This window comes from Hibiscus syriacus, unplaced genomic scaffold (assembly GCF_006381635.1).
Source record: "Hibiscus syriacus cultivar Baekdansim isolate YM2019G1 unplaced genomic scaffold, ASM638163v2 tig00112411_pilon, whole genome shotgun sequence".
In the NCBI taxonomy this organism is placed as follows: domain Eukaryota; kingdom Viridiplantae; phylum Streptophyta; class Magnoliopsida; order Malvales; family Malvaceae; genus Hibiscus; species Hibiscus syriacus.
In genome coordinates this window covers 754,978-775,593 of record NW_024063326.1, presented here as the reverse complement: position 1 = coordinate 775,593, position 20,616 = coordinate 754,978, and the positions used below count along the sequence as shown (strand labels likewise).

Sequence of the window (20,616 nt, the reverse complement as noted above, 5' to 3'; positions counted from 1 at the left end):
CTCTGTCATCTATTTTCATTTTTCTAACGATTCTAAATCTGTAAAACTAAAATCATTTTACATTGTTTAACATGATCTTATATATATATAGTTTTGTTAAAATAATTATAATGATAATGAAAATTTACAATCATAAACGTAAATTAAACATATGGTTAAGACATTTCTTATAGCTATTGTACAATAAATTAACCATTTAAAATTATATAAGGACCATGAAAAAGTTAAAAATCATTTAAAACTGAAATAAAATATAGATAAGTATAAATTTGATTGCATCGACAAATGAACTATAATAGTAGATTAAATTACTGAAAGACTATCGATAATCATAAATTAGAGTCAATAGTTGTGAGAAAATTATATTCTAACACAAATCACATATCCAAATCCAATCGAGAGTTCAAAGCATAACAGATCAATATGTTAACAAATAAGTATCATCTTTATCAATACGTCAAACCCAACCATAAAAAAATTAAATGAAGAGAACAACCAAATGATCAATAAAAAAATATCAAAAACATATCAAAATATAAATAAAATATATCATAATAACAAAGAAAAATATGTCAAAAAATTACTAAGTTTAAAATAAAAAACAAATATAATATAAAAATAAAAATTAACTATCGATAACCAACATTAAAACTAATATCATCAGTAAAGATTAAAAAAAGGTAAACAACGACTAGAGCAAAAGATAACGTATATAGCTAAGACAACGACATCAAAAGAGATGTAAATATATACAACATTAATTAAGTCGGGTTGAATATAATTTATTAAAAACATAAAAAACTTTTATAAATTTTAGTACATTAAAGTTTATGAGGGAAAATCTTTTCACAAAGATGTATAATCCATTCAAAAGCAGCTTCAGATGCCCTTGCCTTATACATCCCTTTGTTTGGTGGGTAGGGGAAAATAACATCCGTACGAAGTGATGGTGTTGTTCAATCACCAAGTTTTTTTTAATCTATAATTATTATAAGATAGTATTTATTTAAAAAATTAATTAATTAAGAATGCACATATCATATAAGTGCATATGTTTGAATCTAAAGTTTCAACAAAGAACAACATTCTCTTTTATCATTGAGATCACTTAATGAATTGTCCAAATTAATCGAACTATAACTATTTTTTTAACAATGACAACTTGATTACATTAATAAAAAGATGGAATAAATCAGAATTACAATAGATCTAAAAAATAGAAAGAAAATTAGGATAATAATCACAAATTAAACTTATAAAAAATAAAAATATTAAACTTAAAGATACAAAGAAAAAATGAAAATTGCCTTGAGAATAACGGTTAATATTAAAGAACCCAACAACATTCATAAAAACTCTTGTTTTTGTAAAATGAAATGTTTTACGAAGTGATAAAGAAGTGATAAACGAATCAAACTATCTGGTAATCTGCTTAAACGAATCAAACTATCTTGTAATCTGCTTCGTTGCACATTTATTATATTGACAAATAATCATTTACCAAATATGAGATATGACCACACGTAATCACCGACAAATCTATCAAAAAATAAATACCATAAGAATGTTTGTGTGAACACCAAAATGATCGAAAAAATATACAAAAAAAAACGTACTAAAAATCATAAGTTAATGCCACAAGACAAAAGTAAAGAAAATAAGTGTTACAATAATCAGAAAAATATGTTGCAATAAGAAAGATTCTTTTTCAATTAAATAAAAGTTAAAGAAAAATAGGGAGGCGCTAAAAAGATACTGGGGGAAAACCTAAAACCAGCTTAAATTACAGTTAAACTCTTAAATTTTAATATATTTTATTTGTTTTTTTTAATTATAAGCATTATATTAATCATAACATTTTATTAGTCTAATCTTATCTTAAGTACCAAAATTTTGATATGATATGACTAAGGGCTGAAGCAAGATTTTTTTTTCTTTTGAGAGCGGAAGTGTGTTGTATATTTTTATTTTTTGAGCCAAAATTCGATTTTAACACTGGATTAGTTATAGCTTATAACTTTTATAAGGACCAAAACACATTTTTAAAATTTTAAAAGGGCTAAAAGAAAATTTTAGGTTTACTGATACATGTGGTTATCAATCTTAAAAAAAGAATTTATTTTGTATATAATGTCGCCCTTAAATTGAGAAAATAAACTCAATCGAGCCATCGATCAACGAAAATTGTCATTAACTGTTATGATGTTAATGTGACAATTCACGATGTTAATATATCGATCCATATAGTTGATGTGACAATTTACGATTGATCGTGACATACTATAGAAGCTTAATTGATTCTTTTAGAAAATTGAAAGGTTTAACTGCTTTTTCTTGAAAGTTTAAAGATCTATATAATTTATAAAAAAGTAAAAATTATTTAATATTTCAAATATAAAAAGGTAACAAATTATTAATAAAATTAAATATGAAAGTATAAAAATAAATAAAATTAAAAATACTAAAAGCACTACAAACTTAATGGTTTTGTTATTTTTCATCAATTTATTTAATTTTATAAAAATAAATAAAAGATTGAGAGTTAAAAGGGGTTAATGGCTAGAATGATTTTTTATTGGAAATTTAGAGGCTAAAAATGTTATTAGGCCTTTTAATATTAACGAATATATTTATTTGTATCTGATCATTTTTTATAACCCATGTTTAGTTTATTTAATGTAATGGAATTCATGTAATTAAGTAAAAAAATCAAAGTATAATAGGATAAATCTACCGCGCACATCACATACTGTTACGTATCACTAAAGTGATGTACGGAAACGTACCACAAGCAAATTTATCCTTATTATGTAAATATTAAAAGTAAAGATTTATTTAAAATTAATTATTTATTAAATTTAATCATAATTTTAATAGAATTATAATTAAATTATATTTTTTATTAAAAATGATAATTAATTTAAGTAATTTAATTTGTTTAGAATTAGGATTGTTAAGTTATATAAGTTAAAACTAGTCATCAACATTAGTCACTGTTAGCAATCACCTTAACTAGCCGAAAAATTTACTACTACAACATCCAACGCTTTCGTTTGTCGTCGCCTAATTCGTTGTCGCTTAACAGTTAGTTGTCTCGAATGAGAAGCTTTGCCTTTGCGTTGGCCGCCGTCTGTTTGTTTTTCCTTTTTTTACTCAAATTGACCTTCAAAGAATCATCCTCAATTGTCATCTATCCTATCAGTTTTTGTTCGACCGCAACCGCCGCTGCGTGTAAGTCCATCGCACTTAATTCTCTGGTAATCTTTTTCATTGTTTTTTAATGATTAAATTCCATTCCAACCCCCTTATTTATGTTTTATTTAGAATGGTTAAATTGCATAAAACCCCGCAATAGCTTCTCCAGTTTATATTTAAACTAATAGTATGTTTTTGTTTTAAAAGATATGGCTAAATTACATTACCCCACCTACTTTTGTTTTAATTTAAATGATAATTTTAAATAAACCCTTATTACGTAAATATTAAAATTATAATTTTATTAAAATTATAATTATAAGGATTTATTAAAAATAATAATTAATTTAAATAATTTAATTTAGTTAGAATTAAGATTTTTAAGTTATATAGGTTAAAATTATAATTAATTTATTTTTTAAATATTTATATAATAAAAACAAATTTATTTATGATACATTACGACACGTTATTTTAGTAATACGTTACAGTATATGACATTAATTATAGAATTTTTCAGCATACTAAGCCCAAATCAAGTCAATCAAAAACCAAAGCAAAATTATTGACGAGACCTAAAATGAACCGTTTTGTTAGGAAACAGCTAAATTCTTTGATTAACAAGTTAATGACATTGCCATTAAGTCCATACGTTTCTATTTCTATCCACGTATCCGGCACGTGTCCTCTGAATATTCAATCTCTTGCAAATAAAAAAACAAGAACAATAAAACCTCAAAAAATATTCGTTCACTCTCTCTCTCTCGATCTCCCACCTTTCGGCGACTAAAGTAGAGAAAAAAGTAGTTACAAAATTATTTCAAACCTCTATATCTGCTCTACAGACGAAGTTAAGAAATCTCTGGGAAAATTTTGAAATCTGTTCGAACATTTTTTTCTTCAGTATGGACGCGAAGCTGATAGAGAGACTGGAGGCCGCGGTGGCTCAGCTGGAGGCTCTATCGGCCCGTGGAATATTGGAGAGCGGATTACCGGAGAGCGGAGTTGAAGTGTTTTCGGATCCATCGATTATGGCGTTTGACGATCTGATGGCTGAATATGCGGCTAGAGTTTCGGCTGATGCGGAGAAGATTGGAGGTCAAGTGCTGGATGTGACTAAGCTAGTTCTCGAAGCTTTCTCTGTGCAAAAGAATCGTCTTATCGAGATCAAGCAATGTTTTTTCTCTCTCTTTTTCATTCTATTTAATTAAGTTTTGAAGTGTCTGTTTTGTTTGGTTGATCTTTTTGTTATTTGCTCTTTTATTTGTATTTTATTTCGTGATGAATTATGTGCAATGCGCTTAGGTTAGATTTACGTGTAATGCATTTATAGCTTAAATTTGGTCCTTGTGTTGATTTTGTAGAAGATGATTTAGATTTAGGTACAAATACAATAAGAAGATATCTTGACGATTGGATATATCTCATAACTTTGACTTCAGTCAGAGATTGTTCCTTTCCTGTTGAGATTTGACTATGATTGTTTCACGACCTAAGAAAGCATGGAGTTATTGAGAATTAACATTTTTAGCCATTTTTTAACAAATAATATTAGCAGAGAAGCATTTAAGTGATAGAGTTCATAAGCTGTTTATCCTAGAATAAATTAGCATTTGGTGGTTTGCGTGCATATTTTAACCATCATGTAAAATTTTAGTGGTTACTGTTGTTTTCATGGAAATTTTGATGTCTTCCGCCCTGTCGGTACAGAAACCTGATATGGCGGGCTTGGTTGAATTTCTCAAACCACTGAATGAAGTGATCTTGAAGGTTAATGCTATGACTGAAGGAAGGCGATCTGATTTTTTCAACCACTTGAAAAGTGCCGGGGACAGTCTTTCAGCTTTAGCATGGATTGCTTACACCGGAAAAGATTGTGGTATGTGAATGCATGTTGTAGGCTACAAGCCTATTTGCGCATAGATATATCTTCACACTGAAGTGGTCCATGTGTAGTGCGTAGCATAACTCCTTACTTATGTTGAAAAAATCCGGAGTCTGATTTACACTAGTTGTATATGTGGACTACATTCCTGCCTTTGTTCAAAGCTTTAATTGGGCTCACGCTTTCAACTAATCAGACTTTGGGAAATATTGTGACCTCCACTCGTGCTTGTCATGCTCAAGACTTTAGCCCCTTTTTCAAAAAATTATATGGCAATTGCATATGATCTATTGCCACTTGCTATCATTCTTGGTAATGTTTTTTCACAACTCAATCTAGAAACTGTTATATGTTAATGTGTTGTAAATATCAGGTTCTTGTAGATTACAGAAACAAAGATCAGAACCATGTTGAGTGGGCCAAAGCTTTGAAGGAATTGTATTTACCAGGTCTGAGGGATTATGTCAGAAGTCATTATCCTCTTGGCCCGGTATGGAGTGCTTCTGGTAAAAGGGCATCTAGTGCTCCGCCGAAAGCTCCACCCTCTGGTGCTCCTGCACCTCCTCCTCCTCCACCTGCTTCTCTTTTCAGCTCCGAACCTTCTCAACCTTCTTCATCACAGCCAAAACAAGGGATGTCAGCTGTTTCCAAGAAATTAGTAGTGGGAATGTCTCTTCAGGTAATCATCTTTCCTCTCTTCTGCTTTTCTATCGATATCGAGTGACTATGATCTCATTCTCCTTATGTCTAGGCCTGAAGAAGGTTACTGCTGATATGAAGACAAAGAACCGTACGGATAGAACAGGTGTTATTAGTGCCAGTGAGAAGGAAACACGTTCCAGCTCCTCTTCTTTCTCAAAAGCGGGACCACCGAAACTAGAGCTGCAAATGGGTCGTAAGTAAGTGTGGATGATTTCAGTTTGCTTTTTAACTTTATTTAGGTGGTTGGTATCGGTATTTGACTTTTTAAGTGTCTCTTCCTCGTAATTGAAAGAAAGAACTTAGTAATTGATGACTGCGATGCCAAACAGTCTGTGTATATTTATGGATGCAAGGATTCTGTTTTGCAGATTCAGGGTAAAACTATTATATCATATGCACGATTCTTTTTTCCCTCTTCATTGTGCTTTCTTTATATGTGTAATTGTTTACTTTGACACTGTGAATCTCCTTTTTATTTGAAAGAGATAACTACAGAAAAGTTAAAAGCAACTCAGTGGTTCTTTGATATTGTGCAGGGAAAGTCAACAATATAACAATTGACAAGTGCACTAAGATGGGAGTGGTATTTAAGGTTAGCAGGGCGAAGACCTTTTACCATAGAAATTTTGCTAAGCAAATCATGTACTCATTTATGTCTTTGACTTAAAATGGGCAGGACGTTGTGGCTGCTTGTGAGATAGTAAACTGCAATGGTGTTGAGGTGCAATGTCAGGTATCTTTCTTCTTCTTTCTCCTCCTGGCATAGATACCTTCAAAGAGAATACTGGCGATGGTATCATGTTGTATGGCATGTGAAGGTCTTTTGTTCCACTCTCTTTGATCAGTATTGTTTCTACTTGTTACTACTGATTGATAGTTGTATTACTTATCATCATCTACACTGTGGCTGTTGTACTTGAGCAAAGATTCTTTGGGGGCATCTATAACAACAGCAAAGTCGAGTGAGATCAATGTATTAGTGCCTACTACCTGATGGCGATTGGGTAAGTTGACTAGTTTTTCCTGCATTTCTGAAAGCTTTCTTGATGACCTAAATTATCCTTCCTCCTGTTTGGGATGCTTTTTTCTTTTGCTCATAGAATAGTGACATTGTTTTCCATTAGTTACCATATTTGTGTTAACTGCAGTTATTCGTGTGCCACTAAAAGTTTATTCTGGACATAGAAGACTAGTACTAGGAATGGAAACCGGTAATTACAATTTAATTATGTAGTTGAAGTCTCCATAACAATGGGTTAGCTGGCATTGTACATCAAAAAGAAGATGTCCTGCTTTTCTTGGTTTTATTTTGAGATTGTCCTTTTAGTTTAGATGGTTGCTTGTCATTCCTTACTTTATTGTTATGATCACACACCCTAGAGAATATAAGAGAGTAAAAAGAATATGCTTTGTGACGTGGTTCTCTAATCTATCAGTTTAAAACAGGTATCTGCGTTTGAATTTAGTCAAAATATGCTGCCAGTCCCCATACTTCAAATATTGAGATTTAGTCTTTGTAATTAAAAAGTTAAAAATTAAATCCTCTTTACATTTTCAAGTCCAATCGTTGATACAGTTGGTTTTTCCATCAAAATTTGCTTACTATACCTAAAAGGATAAAAATTCTAGTCCAATCGATGACACAGTGTTTTCTGTCAAAGTGTGCTTAATTGAATTCATAATGAGTTGATTCTGAAGTTGGTATGATTTTTGTAGGTGTTTACAAATTTTGCCAGAAAATAACAGTTTCAACGATTAGAAAAGTAAAGGGTTGAATTATTAACTTTTTAACTACATTGACTATATCTCAAACTTTCAAGGACCGGGACTTCTCGACCAAATTTTTAACCAGACCTTTGTTTTAAATAATCTAGAGTACATTAATGCCGTAACTTACCTCCATTTGTGCCGGCCGGGCATCATAGGAAGAAATCTGAAAGCACCTATAAATGATTTTTTTTGGTTCTGTAATTGTGGTGGATTGATCTATTAGACAATGGAGAATAGTGTTGGTTTATTTTTGTTTACTGTGAATGGCTTACATTGTTATTTTTTGGTGTTAGGGGGAGCATTCTTTGCCGCAACAGTATATCCATGTATTTAAGGATGGTCAGTTTGAAACTACACCAGTCTCGCACTCAGGAGCTTAATTCAGCTTTCCTCTCTTCTTTTGAAAATGTATTCTTTTATTTCCTTGGATGCATACCTATGGGTGATTTTTACTTTTACTAAATTATTGTATCACATATCTTTTGGTCATCATCATTTTCAACCCCAACACAGTTTGAATCTTTTCCATGGCCATTTGTACTTTTGGGGAGACGATGAGTTGGGAATTTCTGCCAACTTTTCAAGTTTTTAATGTTCTGATTTCCTCTCGATTTCTATTAAATGAATTAATGTGTGTTAAGTTGCTTTTGTTTGTAAAGGTTAGGTTGGGTAGTCAAATGACGAAAATATTACCTATCCAAAAATGTTTTTGAATATGTTTATTCATACGAATGTCAACAATATCATTTGCGAACATTAAGTACTTTGACGAGGCACCAAATCTAGGATTCAACTCTTGTGGATTTTTCTCTCTCTATTCGAACTTTGCATGTTGGAAAACATAAAGCATACCAGCGTAATTCGGGTTCAGCTGTTTATGTCATGATATCTTCAAGGCTAGGTTGCCGTTGTTTTACAAGAATCTCATACAACTTTATTATTTGTCTTGGTATGTATGGAAAGCAATCCTCCAATTTAGCTCCTGCTCTATGCGGGATGAAGTCATTATAAGAAGCCATGGATTCCCTTTGCAGTATATGGTGCCACACTGTACAGGAAGCAACTAACATTGGAGGCAAAATGGATTGATTGGGTCCTTCTCCATTCTCTACCACAAATGTTCTTCAATCCCCAACCTGTATGAACCTCCAAATGACAGTGCTTGAACCATACTCCTGAAACCACCCAAAATATTTCGCTTAATTACAACTAGTTTTCACGTGGAAACAATGTTTATGTATAGTTTCTGGTGGATGTGTACCTGGATTATCAGCCCTGAACCTTATGGCCGTCCAACCTCCTGTCGGTATTCCATCCATGTTCCTTTTGGGAGGATCGACCAAGTTATATTTCGCAGGACCTTTGGCCTGTTTGAAGTTCCTGATTCCAGTCCCCACAACGAAGAAATTGTAGCCATGAAGGTGGAATGGATGGGATTCAACAATCAGAAGATTGACATCTTTTGTACTAACTACACCGTTGAGTTGAAAGCAATCTTGCTTAGCCTGGTGCCTAAAGTAGTACCAAGATTGGCAGTCAAGGGTGCGCCAGTGTAATTGAAAGGTTTCGGGGGGGCATTCGGGGAAATCCGTGGTAAGTACTTCCTTGATGTTGAAAAAAATGAGCTTGAAGGAGGCCAATTTGTGGCATGACGAAGGTAATGTTGTTCAAAGAAGTGAGGAGTTGTGTTCCATTCAAGCAAGTGCACATTGGTTAATTAGTGATCCATTTGTGTACAAAAGATGTGTGTCCACTTCAAGAGGCACATTTGCTGGGTATAATGGAGAGTTGAGGCTTCTAAGTTTGGCATTGTAGCTCAATGCAAAAGCAGTGTCATTGGACAATGGTAGCTGAGGAAGGATTGGCAGTCACTTAAAAGTATCAGTAAAATTAAATTATTAATTATAATCTTTATAAAAATTAAATTTAATGATCTAATTTAAAATTGATTCGTGATGCATGATATCGTTGAGCTTCAATTTTGGGCCAACTAATAGAGCCCAATATACTTATACATTTTGGGCAAACTTATAGTGTTCAGAACCCAGCAAAAACCCTAAATAAGATTGCCGTCATTTTCATAATCTGACTCGATTGTAGACTGCCTATAAATTAACCCCAAGCTCCAAAACCCTAATCGGGCGTTTGGGATCGACTCCAAATCAAATCTCTTCTTCTTTCTTATGCTAAATTTCACGTACCTATTTATATGTTTTGTGCTTTGTCAGTGTTTTAGGGTTTAATACAGAAAGAGAAGGTGCGATGATGATTATAGAAAATTCAATCTCGTTAATCTGATTCGTAACATGAGGATGAACTTCTTCATCCATTCATAACGACTTCTGAGCTTCTTCTCTTTCCATTTTTCCTTAATTTTATTCTCTTTTCTTGAAATATATATATTTTCATAAAAAAATATTGTCAGATCTGATTTGATTAAAGCTGCTATTTAGATTCCTACGATGGGTTTCATGGTTTCCGGCTACGCCAAAAGCCTAATAATTTAGGTAAATTGGATTGGCTGATTTTGATTTTTTGGATTTTTTAGGATGGTTTTCTTATGATTTGGTAATTTTAAGGAGAACAATACACTCCGAGAATGATTATTAAGATATAATAATGTATTAATTATAATCTTAAATATAAAACATTAAAAATATATTTATAACCTTAATTATAATATGAGTAAAGTACATAAATAATTATGATTTATAACCTTAATTATAATATGAGTAAAGTACATAAATAATTATGATTATAAGTTGTTGTTTTATTAAGTTTAATTATTAAAAGTTATAAAATGATATATTTAATTATAGAGTGTTGTATTATTAAATACCTTAACTATTAAAGTTATAAAGTTGTTTAACTATTCGTACATTTTAAATTTATTAATTTTTCTTCAAAATTTGGTGGTTTTTGAGATATGATTTAATCTGATCTCATAATCGTTTAAGTTATATTTTGTGGAAATACTCTTTTTTTAATATATAATTTAGTTAGTGCTTGAAATATTATTTTGTTGCGCTAATGTTTAAAAGCAATGGTGTTATTAATATACATCATTAAAATATAATTTTATCAGGTGATCATTTTTTAACTTTTAATAGTTTGAGACTCAATAAAATAACATTTTATAGATGAGAGTTCATTTTGTACTTTTAATACAAAGTAGATTACAGCATCTTGTAATAGGAGGGCTAATTTTATATTTTACCCTCACAAAATTAACATAAAAAGCATAATACTTTTAGTTTTAGTACTCAAGTTATTAGATATTTAATTAATGGATGAATAAATCAAACTTCTAGTATTGAGTAATTAGAAAAGTGAACTTAATTGGTTACCTTGCTTTAGTAACTAAATCCAAGTATAATTTACCCAAAAGGAAAAAGTAGAGAATGATATATATAAACATTGGGTAGAGTTGAAAGGATATTCCTTTGAATTGCAGTATGTGAAAGTAGATGAGAGGAGAGGGGGGAAATTACAAAGAAAAAAAATAATGGACCCACGAAAGGAAAAGGCAACATCATCTTTCACAATCAACACTTGACAAAGAGAATCAAAGAGATCTTGCCTGCGGATGAAGCCAGGTCCCACCCCTTTCTGTAACAACCAGCACTACTTGGATGTAAAAACAGGACAATCATTCGGTTTAACCAAAAACCGGATGATTGTCCGATCTCTGACAACCCTGTGCCTGTGTAAATGCAAATTTTGCTCCTTGTTCCTTATTATTGGCAGTTATGCACTAATTATCAGTCTCAATCAGCATAGAACTTGAACAAGAGAAAACTTTTAAGTTAATTAGTATTAATCTTATTCATATCATTTCAGAGTATACATGAAAATATATATTATATATACCATATGTACCTACTCAAGCAAAAAAAGAATCAAAATCAAAGGCATCTTGAATTATCTCAGTCATTAATCGTCAACTAATATTCTGATCTCACATCTCCATCTCCATCTCCATCTTTAGGCCACTTGCTTCAATGGAACCTGCATAAATCACATCACACAGATCAGAATGGTCGTTAGTTCAATCTATCAGCATTAGCTATAACCCATTTTTCGGCCTTGATGCCATTAAACGAAGGCGTGTTTAGATTTAGGAGGTACCTGGAAATTCCACATTGTAAAGATTCTGCAATTCAACATCCCATGCTGCAGAGGGTTGAATTTGCTGCATATCAGTGAAACAGGACGTGTCTAGAAACGATGCCTCAGGGATTGATACCGGGGCGCTAATAGTTCTCCGAAGCGCCATATCACAAGAGTTCGTTCCCATTTCCATTCCACAACCAGAGACCACTTGTTGTATTGGATTGAACTGAAGATAAGGAGAGTGGTTTTCCATTTCTGGTGCCATCCCAACCGGTGGAAAATTAGTGGTACAAGAGGGAAGCACCTCTTTGACATAAAGGTTTTCGATGTTGAAGTCGAGGCTGGGATTTACAGTAGCTAGTTTCATAGACAAAAACTGCAGATTTTGAACATAAAAGCACCAAAATTAGCCAGATAGTTCATGAATGTCCATGGATATATATATATATATATTCAATTCCATATGTTCTTTTACTGTTGTTTTTTCTTTTACCTCTACTTGCCGTTGAAGAGATTGAACATAATTGATGATTTCATCAAGCATTCCAGCTTTGCCTGTGATTTTGTTACATCCAGGAACTAAATCTTGCAGATATTTCATTCTTTCACTGATTTTCTCCCTTCTAACCTATATAATTATCATAATTAAAACACTATTATCTAATGATTGAGACCAGGAACAGCAATGAAAAAAGAACATACAAATTTCACTTACTCTCTCTGCTAAACTGTGGCTATCGGTGGCTTGGCCGCGGCGAGCCCGGACGTGAATGTAATCAAGCTTGGAAGTATCACCGGAATTTTCCTTCTTGTCGGTACTGTTTCTGTGGGTGCTTGACCCTGTAATTTTCGACTCTCTTTCTTCTTCACTGGCTTTGATCCTCTTGGACTCATCTTCTGCAACAACCTGGAAATATAATCCAAAGGGAAACTCCATTTTAATGGCTACTTAATAATATTGTGATAAATGAAGGAATTCAACAACACACGCACCTCTGTGTTTTGTGACTTCTCAACTTTCCTTTTCTTGAAGCTTACTCTTCCAACAGTTGAGCCCATCTTCAATGAGTTCCCCTTCACCGCTTTGGAACCCACAGCCGCCGCCGCCGCCACAGCTGGCGGGCAGCTTGAGGTCCTAGAAATGGCGTGATTCATATCAAAACTCGGTCCACTACCGTACCCACATGGGGCGAACTCCATGTCAACCTTCCCCAACCCCTGCCAGGCGGTCTCCAAACCAGGTTCGTGCTTCAGTTGCCGAGTCATCGCCATGTCGGATAACACTGAATCACCACGAGCGCCGCCTCTACTCATCAAACATCCCTGCTGAAAGCCTTGTACGTGGCCGGTTTGGCTCGAAAACACCCCACTTAACTCACTGAAATAATTTTGCTGCTGAAACTGTTCCGCTTGCCATTTCAAGCGAGCCCTTTGTCTCTCGAGCACCGTCATGTCGGAACTTTGTAACATCTCCGGCAATGCTCTATTCATGTCTCGAACACTAAGAAAACAAGAACAACTTGTAGTAAATGAACAAGTTCAAGCAGGTTTGTTATATGACTTCATGCAGAACACGAGTTCATTGTGAGGGATAGTACCATATAACCATAAGCATACAAGTTTGTGTGATATTATTACTATTTTTATAAATATTTTTGCGGAAATTTTTGGGTAATCTGGGGAAGAAATGACATGACAAGAAAAGGTTGTTTTTATAGGAAAAGGGGAGAGATAAAGCGACAGGGGTTATATATGAGAAACTGCACACGGCTATCAAACCTCAAACTTTCTAAAAACTACCATATCTCATATAAATTACAAATTTATCATTCAATCTTCCAATCATTTCTATTCTAATCATTGAATTTCCAAAAAAATTAATTTAATCACTAAATTCATGCATACACACATTGAAATTGAAGTTATAGTTAAGCGATTTTTGCATATACTGTTGCTAACTAAAATTTCTGTTCCTAATAACAAAGCTTGAAATGGTACCGTTTGAACTTTAAAGTTAACGAAAGATAAACATGCTTTTGATTTGAGTTGATAAGTGATTTATTATTTTGCGTGTTTTGATTACGAGGAAGTTTTAATAAATGTTTTATCTGAATTTTATCACTGACAGAAGATAATTATCATTGGATCTTTAACGATCGAAGCCTGCATTTTAAAACTTCAAAGATAAAGAAGTCTTTCTTCAGGTGTGGAATAATATATCTTCATTTCGACTCATTCAACAGCGGACAATAAAAATTGGAGAACAAAAAAATGAAAGATTTTAAATTAGATTCATTAAAATTAGGTTATTTTTGGTTAAAAAGACATCGAATTAACGAGTTTAACAAGATATTTTAAGATCTATCGGTCATCGTCAACGGCGATTAATGATTATTGGTGGTTGAAATATGAGCAAGAGAGAGAATAAATTAAAGAAGGCATAAGAAGAAGAAACGAAAGAGAATGATGAAGTAAAAAAAGTTTAAAAAATAGGTTTTATAGGATTCAAAACAATGTCGTTTTAGTGTAATTTATTTTTTCAAAAACGATATTGTTTGTTATGTCATATGTCATGTAACAATCTTGTTAATTATTTAGCGATAAAATGAAGAAAAAAATAGTCTGAATTTAAGGATTAAATTAAAAAATATTAAACTTTATTGACTAAAATATGGGTAAAGATAAAGTTAAATGATGTTTAATTTGGCCCATGACTTTTACTGAGTGTAATTTGGCCGTTGACCTTGTTTATGCAATTTAACAACTTTGATTTTTGATTTACACTTTGATCTAAGACCAGCTTTTGTATTAATTTAAAATAATAATTAAAATATTAATATTTTATATTTCAGTTTAATGTAAATTCAAAAAATTAATTAAAGATAAATTTATATTAAAAAATAGAAATCAAATTTCATATAAAAACCAATTTTAATAGCCAAATTATAGATCCAAGCAAAATTTAAAGGCTAAATTGGATTCATCAAAAAAAATCGAAGACCAAATTACAGCTCAATGTCAAAATAATGGTCAAGCTACAAATGACAAAAAATCACAAGTCAAATTATTTATTAAAACTAAGATCAAATGATAAAAAAAATATTATTAAAAGTAAATATAGATATTTATATGTTTATATGATTAACAACAAAATTTATATTTTAAAATGTGTATCATATTGTACGAATTAAATAATCTCAATGATTAAAAATCATTATTGTTATTTTAGATCTCAATTTTGAATAAAAATTATATAAAGATACTTGAACTTCGAATGACAAATAATCAAAGATTTTAAAATAATATTATATTTACTCCATACAAATAAAAAATATTGTCGTAAATATGTTATTTAAAACATTATTTTTTATACCAAAAATATTAATATTGTATGCTACCTAAAGTGTTTAACATTTCATGTAAAACACAACTTAAAACATTATTTTCATATCGAAAAAGTTAATATTGGACGCTACTTAAAATGTTATTTTTTTCTATTAAAAATTAGATAACGAAATTAACATTTTCGTTAAAAAAATAATATTTTAAGTTTTGCGTTAACGTAAAAATATTAAAAAAAATATTAATATTTTGGATAAGATATTTCATTAACATTATTTTAAGACTGTCATGTAACAAAATACCGTTAATTATAGAACAATATTTTGAAGAATGAGGAAACATTTTTTGAGATTATGATGTACACGATTATAGAGAAAAAATATTATAAAAATTACATTAAAGAAAATGTATGGTCCAAATATCCTCGATAATTTATTATAATCAAAGATATCATGCTGCCATAACAACTGCATCAGAGATTCGGCTTGATTCTTTTTTTCCAGAGTTCCTTATTTGCTAAAATTAGTTAAAATAATATTATATAGTTAATTGGTCAAATTTGCCTAAAGCCCATGAAATTTAACAAAATTTGAGTTTTAACCATTTATTTATCATATAGAAATTAATCCCTCCCGACTTCTATCCTTGATTACATTTTCACGTCTATTCCTAGATTTAAGCGTAACGAATATAAAAAATGCATCCACTTATTTATATTTTTTAGATTTTAATTAAAAGATATTTATTTTAATAATGAATTAAATATATATATATATATATATATATATATATATATATATATAATATAATTTGTATGATGATATATAAATAAGAGTGTTTAAAAGAAGCATGATATAGATTCAATTATAGAGACAGTATTTATAGTACATATTAATGTACTAGATTATAAAAATAAAAATATATATTCCTAAAATGTTTTTAATACATCTATAAAAAGGCTTATATAATTTATAACTAAATAAATTGTATTATTTTTTTATTGAAATAAATATTTGGAGTTATTTTTGATCAAAATAAATATTTAAAGTATTCAATATTTTTCATTTAAGTATTTAAAATATTTTTAAAAAATGACACATCAATTTTTTAGAATTTAGACAAAAATAAATATTTTATGTATACATTTTAATAAAAAAATATTAAGTACATATTTTGATAAAAAAATATAATTTTAAATTTTATTTTAATTATACTTTAAATATTTATTTGTGATATAAGTATTAGAAAAAAAAAGTATGATGAAAAAGTTGAATTAGTAAAGTGAAAAAAGGTTGGAGAAATAGAAAAATGGGTCCATCAACTGTATCCATAAGCAGAGGTCGTGGTAGTAGGGCCCACCGACATGACAACCACGTTGGCTTGTCCGGTGCACGGATAAAACGGCTTCATTTCCCGTTTTCCTCATAAGGAAGATAAAGTAAGAAAGAGAGACACAACACTATTTTAATATTTTTAATAACGGTGTTCAAACTGTTAATTCAATAATTGATCTAATCAAATTTTTATTAATCGAATCAATTAAAAAAAATTATTTAACCATTAACTAAGCCAATTTTTTTTTTAATATTAACCAAATCGAACAAAGTATGTAATTTTTTTCGGTTAATTGAATTAACCGATTTATTTTAATAATTTTTTAATTAGATTAATTTGAATATAATATAAGTGTTTTTTTTATTTGGGTTGAAATTTTAATTAGATATTGATAATTTAACGAGTTTAGTGTGGTTAAAAATTAATTAAGTATGAATTCTTATTGAGTTTGAGTTTAAAATATGTATTTAATATATTTCATATTTAATAATTTCGATTAATTAATCGATTTCGAACCGAATTGACCGTGAATCGATTATTGAAAAAAATGTTAACCGTCTCCCAACTGAACTAATTCGGTGACGGCTTAATTAACCGAATTAATTCCATTCGGTCGGATAATACGGTTAAAATCGAAAAATGAACACTCCTATTTTTGTTCGAGGCACAAACTAAGATACCATAGTTATTAATAGATTTATAATTATTTCTTAATATTTCATATTTAAGCACAGCATATATAGAGGTATGAGCACTCACCGTCGAAGGGTTTAAAGTATTTGAACAAATATTACATTATATTCATCCCATATTTATCAAAAAAACTATTTTTATCTTGTGTAAAGTACACAAATCGTCCCTTGACTATAAAATACTCTTTTGCTGAGTCTTATGACTATTAATAGTTACAATATGGTCCCTCAACTATAGGAAGTTACTTTGTTGAGTTATTCAACTATTAAAAATTACAAAATGATCGTATGAATATTCATTATGTTCCAAACTCGTAAGATTATCATTTTGTAACTTTTAATAGTTTGGAAACTCAACAAAATAATATCCTATAGCCAAGGGACCATTTGTGTACTTTACCTTTTTATCTTAAACACTAATTATAGGATGGTTTTACTGTATTGTGGTTTAATTTAAAGTTAATTTATAACGATTAATATAAAATATTATTACTTTTTATTTAAAAATATATATAATTGGTAATAATTTTGATTCAAACTAGGATATTATATTATAGCATAATTTAACCTAAAATATTATAAATTTACTTTAAAAAGTTATGTAATTAATAATAATTTCAGTAATAACAGATAATGTCTTAATGACAATTTTTTATATTACAACTGAAATAATTCTGTAATTTACATGATTTATTATGAATAACATATTATTTTCAATTTCAACCTAAAACATTACTCATGTCATTCCAAAGAGTTACACTCTTGTTAATTTTTTAATTATAACATGATTTGTGAATTATAGTTTTTTAGTCAAATTATTATATAATAAGTGTTTGTATGATTTTTACATAATTTACTACGATTTTAAATGAACATAAATTTAGCCTCTTGTTAATTCAAGATAACTGAAATTGATCCAATACTTGAAAACTTTATTCATTTCAATCCTTTTGCATCCATGAATTGCGGTCTTAAATATATTGTAGAGCACTTATAAATAAATTATTTTAAATGTCATAATTGAATATAATCTAAAACTGCAATTCGTATAATTTATGATATTTTAATCACCCATATTATAAATATCCAAAAAAAAACATTAAATAATAAATGAATGGATCATGATTCATCAACGTCAAAGTGTTGTCTGTGGTTGTGTTCGGGTTTTGGGCCCCGCAGAGGGAGGCGAAGAGCTCGCCATCTGTTACGTCCCCACCCCACATGAGTCATCACACGTGGCGTTATTTCATTTCTTGAACTGACATGGCTTATCAAACTGCTTACGTGTTCAAACGGGGTTCTGTACCGGCGTCTGTGTACATTTGGAGTACCAAGTGGGAGGTTTCAAGGTATTACGGAAGACAGCTTATACTAGGGTCATACCAAATTTTAAACGCAATAAATTTAAAAAAATTTAGAATGAATAAAATCAAATAATAATTAAAAGAATAAACAAAAATTAAAATATATGATAATTAAAAAAAAAAAGTTAAAATTGTATGTATTAACCGTCTCTTCTCGATTCATTCTTAGACATATCTTACATGATTGAACTTGGATTATATTCATGTATCAAACTTAACCATTTATATTTTAGTATCAAATTCATTGTTGTTTTGAACGTGTTATGATTTTGTTTAATTATCAGGTCCGTCTCAAAAGATGGACATATTATGTGTTATTTTTTAAAATAGGACTCTTAAATATTTTATAGTAAAAAAATTATCAAATATTACATCTATTTAATTTTATATATTATATTATATTTTGAATTAAATTTATCGTATTTGTATTTATTACAATGGTGGTGGTCGATATGGTACTGGTGGGAACAAGTCAGAGGATGAAGGGTACTTCCATTATCACTTAAAAGATGGCCCCTCTCACCATCTCCCTGAAATCTTTATTTATTCATTAATTATTGTTTAATTTGCCCACAACAAAAACAATTGCAACCCCACTTTCTCTCTCTTATTTCTTCCACCAGTGTCTCTCGTTTTGGTATTTATCAACAGAAAACAATTCTTTAATAATATCCGATAATATCAGATATAATATAAAAAATATTACATATAATTTTTAAGTTTATATTTTTAAAATGATACATTCATGATTGTATTGATCAGATATATTGGTAGGAATCTTAATTATCCTTACGAAAATGATTATTATTCGAAATTACGAAAAAAATTGCATGTTAATGTTAGGGTTTATAAGTTAATTTCATTAAGTATTATTTATTAAAAATAATTATATCAATTGAATTAATTTCCAAATTGAATTGAAACCTTATTTTAGGGTATCTTATTATATTTTTCTGGTGGGAAAAAGAGAACTAATGCGGTGCAATTGGAGGGGATGGGGTCAATGGGTTGAAAATGATATTCTCAAAGGACTTGATGGATTACTGACTTAATGAATAAACACACAGCAAGTATAGTCAATTAATTCCACGCCATTCATTGAGGGCTTAGTACTTTTTTATACAACTTTGTTATCTAACTCCTGACAGCTCAGCACTATAACCACCTTATAACAAAAGGCTATGCATTCATACACACACATTGCTCAACAACCTCACGTAACTCATACCAGCTCAGCTACCTCTCTAGCTTCATTCACACTCAAGCTTATTTGCTTACAGGACTGAATAAGACATTTTGAGAAACTGCATTGTTGCTCTGTGTAATGTCACTATGGCAAGGTGGTCCAATGAGATTCAATGGTTACCAAAAGTTTGAGCTTCTCGCCACGCCATAGGGATATTCGACCATATATACTTGCAAATTAAATGTAATGGTTTCTCTGTGCCAAGTAATATTCTCTTTTTGAATAATTGAAAAACATATCTCTATACTTATGTTTTGCAACACGGAGAATATAAAATAAAAAAATATTTAAAGACAAGATTAAGCTAAATGATACAAGTACTGAAACAGATCAAATTTTAACTTGGTTTATAGTGTTGTTATCAACTAATTATAATATTTTGAAGACTGTTTAAGTATAAACAATTAATTATCTTCGGTTTAATGAGTAAAAAAGTTTAGAAATTATAAATAACTGAAGAACTGTATAAAAAACACTAAAAATAATGTGATCTTCACGGACGAAGGGATGGGCAGACTAGGGTCTTGAACCCCTGCCTTTTTGTATTATTTTTTATTTTTATACATGATAAATAAATAATTGATCTCGTTCCACCTTTTCTTTCGTATATCTAACAATAATAATAGAAGTGAGAGAGATAGGAGGCAATGAAATTTTTGAGGAGATCCGATGAAAGAGATAAGAGATGCTAATAATAATAAGGGTAAATTATGTATTTAGTCATCTAATTATTTTTGTAGTTCTATTTTGATTACTCAATTATTTTTTAAATCATACTTAATGTTATGTTTTGGTTTTATTTTGATAATTTGTCGTTAAAAATTTGATGGTGTTATTGATATATCACCATAAGATAATGTTACATTATTATTGAAAAAAATTAAAAATGTTAAGTTGGTAATTCTGTTAATGTTTTAATAGCGGTTAATCAAAATAAAACCAAATCGTAACGTTATATATGATTTGAAAAAA

At 30.1% G+C, this 20,616-nt stretch overlaps 1 protein-coding gene, 1 long non-coding RNA gene, 1 other non-coding gene and 1 pseudogene across 3 annotated transcripts; 2 read left to right on the top strand and 2 right to left on the bottom strand.

Moving 5' to 3' along the window:
- Window positions 1–4,040: 4,040 nt before the first annotated feature.
- On the top strand, window positions 4,041–7,958 carry LOC120179250 (annotated as a pseudogene).
- Window positions 7,842–17,921, bottom strand: LOC120179251. Its single transcript, XR_005521603.1, has 3 exons — window positions 17,895–17,921; window positions 17,793–17,795; window positions 7,842–7,937 (listed from the first exon to the last, which is right to left on the bottom strand). It is a non-coding gene; the product is annotated as an uncharacterized LOC120179251 (long non-coding RNA).
- Window positions 9,811–9,900, top strand: LOC120179418. The gene has a single exon (XR_005521614.1). It is a non-coding gene; the product is annotated as a small nucleolar RNA U30 (small nucleolar RNA).
- Window positions 11,457–13,288, bottom strand: LOC120179249 (transcription factor HBI1-like). The gene is made up of 5 exons (XM_039184888.1): window positions 12,659–13,288; window positions 12,381–12,572; window positions 12,159–12,293; window positions 11,681–12,041; window positions 11,457–11,560 (listed from the first exon to the last, which is right to left on the bottom strand). The coding sequence occupies exons 1-5, from the start codon at window positions 13,154–13,156 to the stop codon at window positions 11,511–11,513; spliced, it is 1,236 nt and encodes a 411-aa protein (XP_039040819.1). The 5' UTR covers window positions 13,157–13,288; the 3' UTR covers window positions 11,457–11,510.
- Window positions 17,922–20,616: the final 2,695 nt, after the last annotated feature.

Coding starts and splice junctions, on each gene's coding strand:
- LOC120179249 (XM_039184888.1), bottom strand. CDS start 13,156: ATGAATAGAGCATTGCCGGAGATGTTACAAAGTTCCGACATGACGGTG. Junction 12,573..12,658: donor AGAAGTCACAAAACACAGAG/GTGCGTGTGTTG, acceptor TTATATTTCCAG/GTTGTTGCAGAAGATGAGTC. Junction 12,294..12,380: donor GCCACAGTTTAGCAGAGAGA/GTAAGTGAAATT, acceptor ATAATTATATAG/GTTAGAAGGGAGAAAATCAG.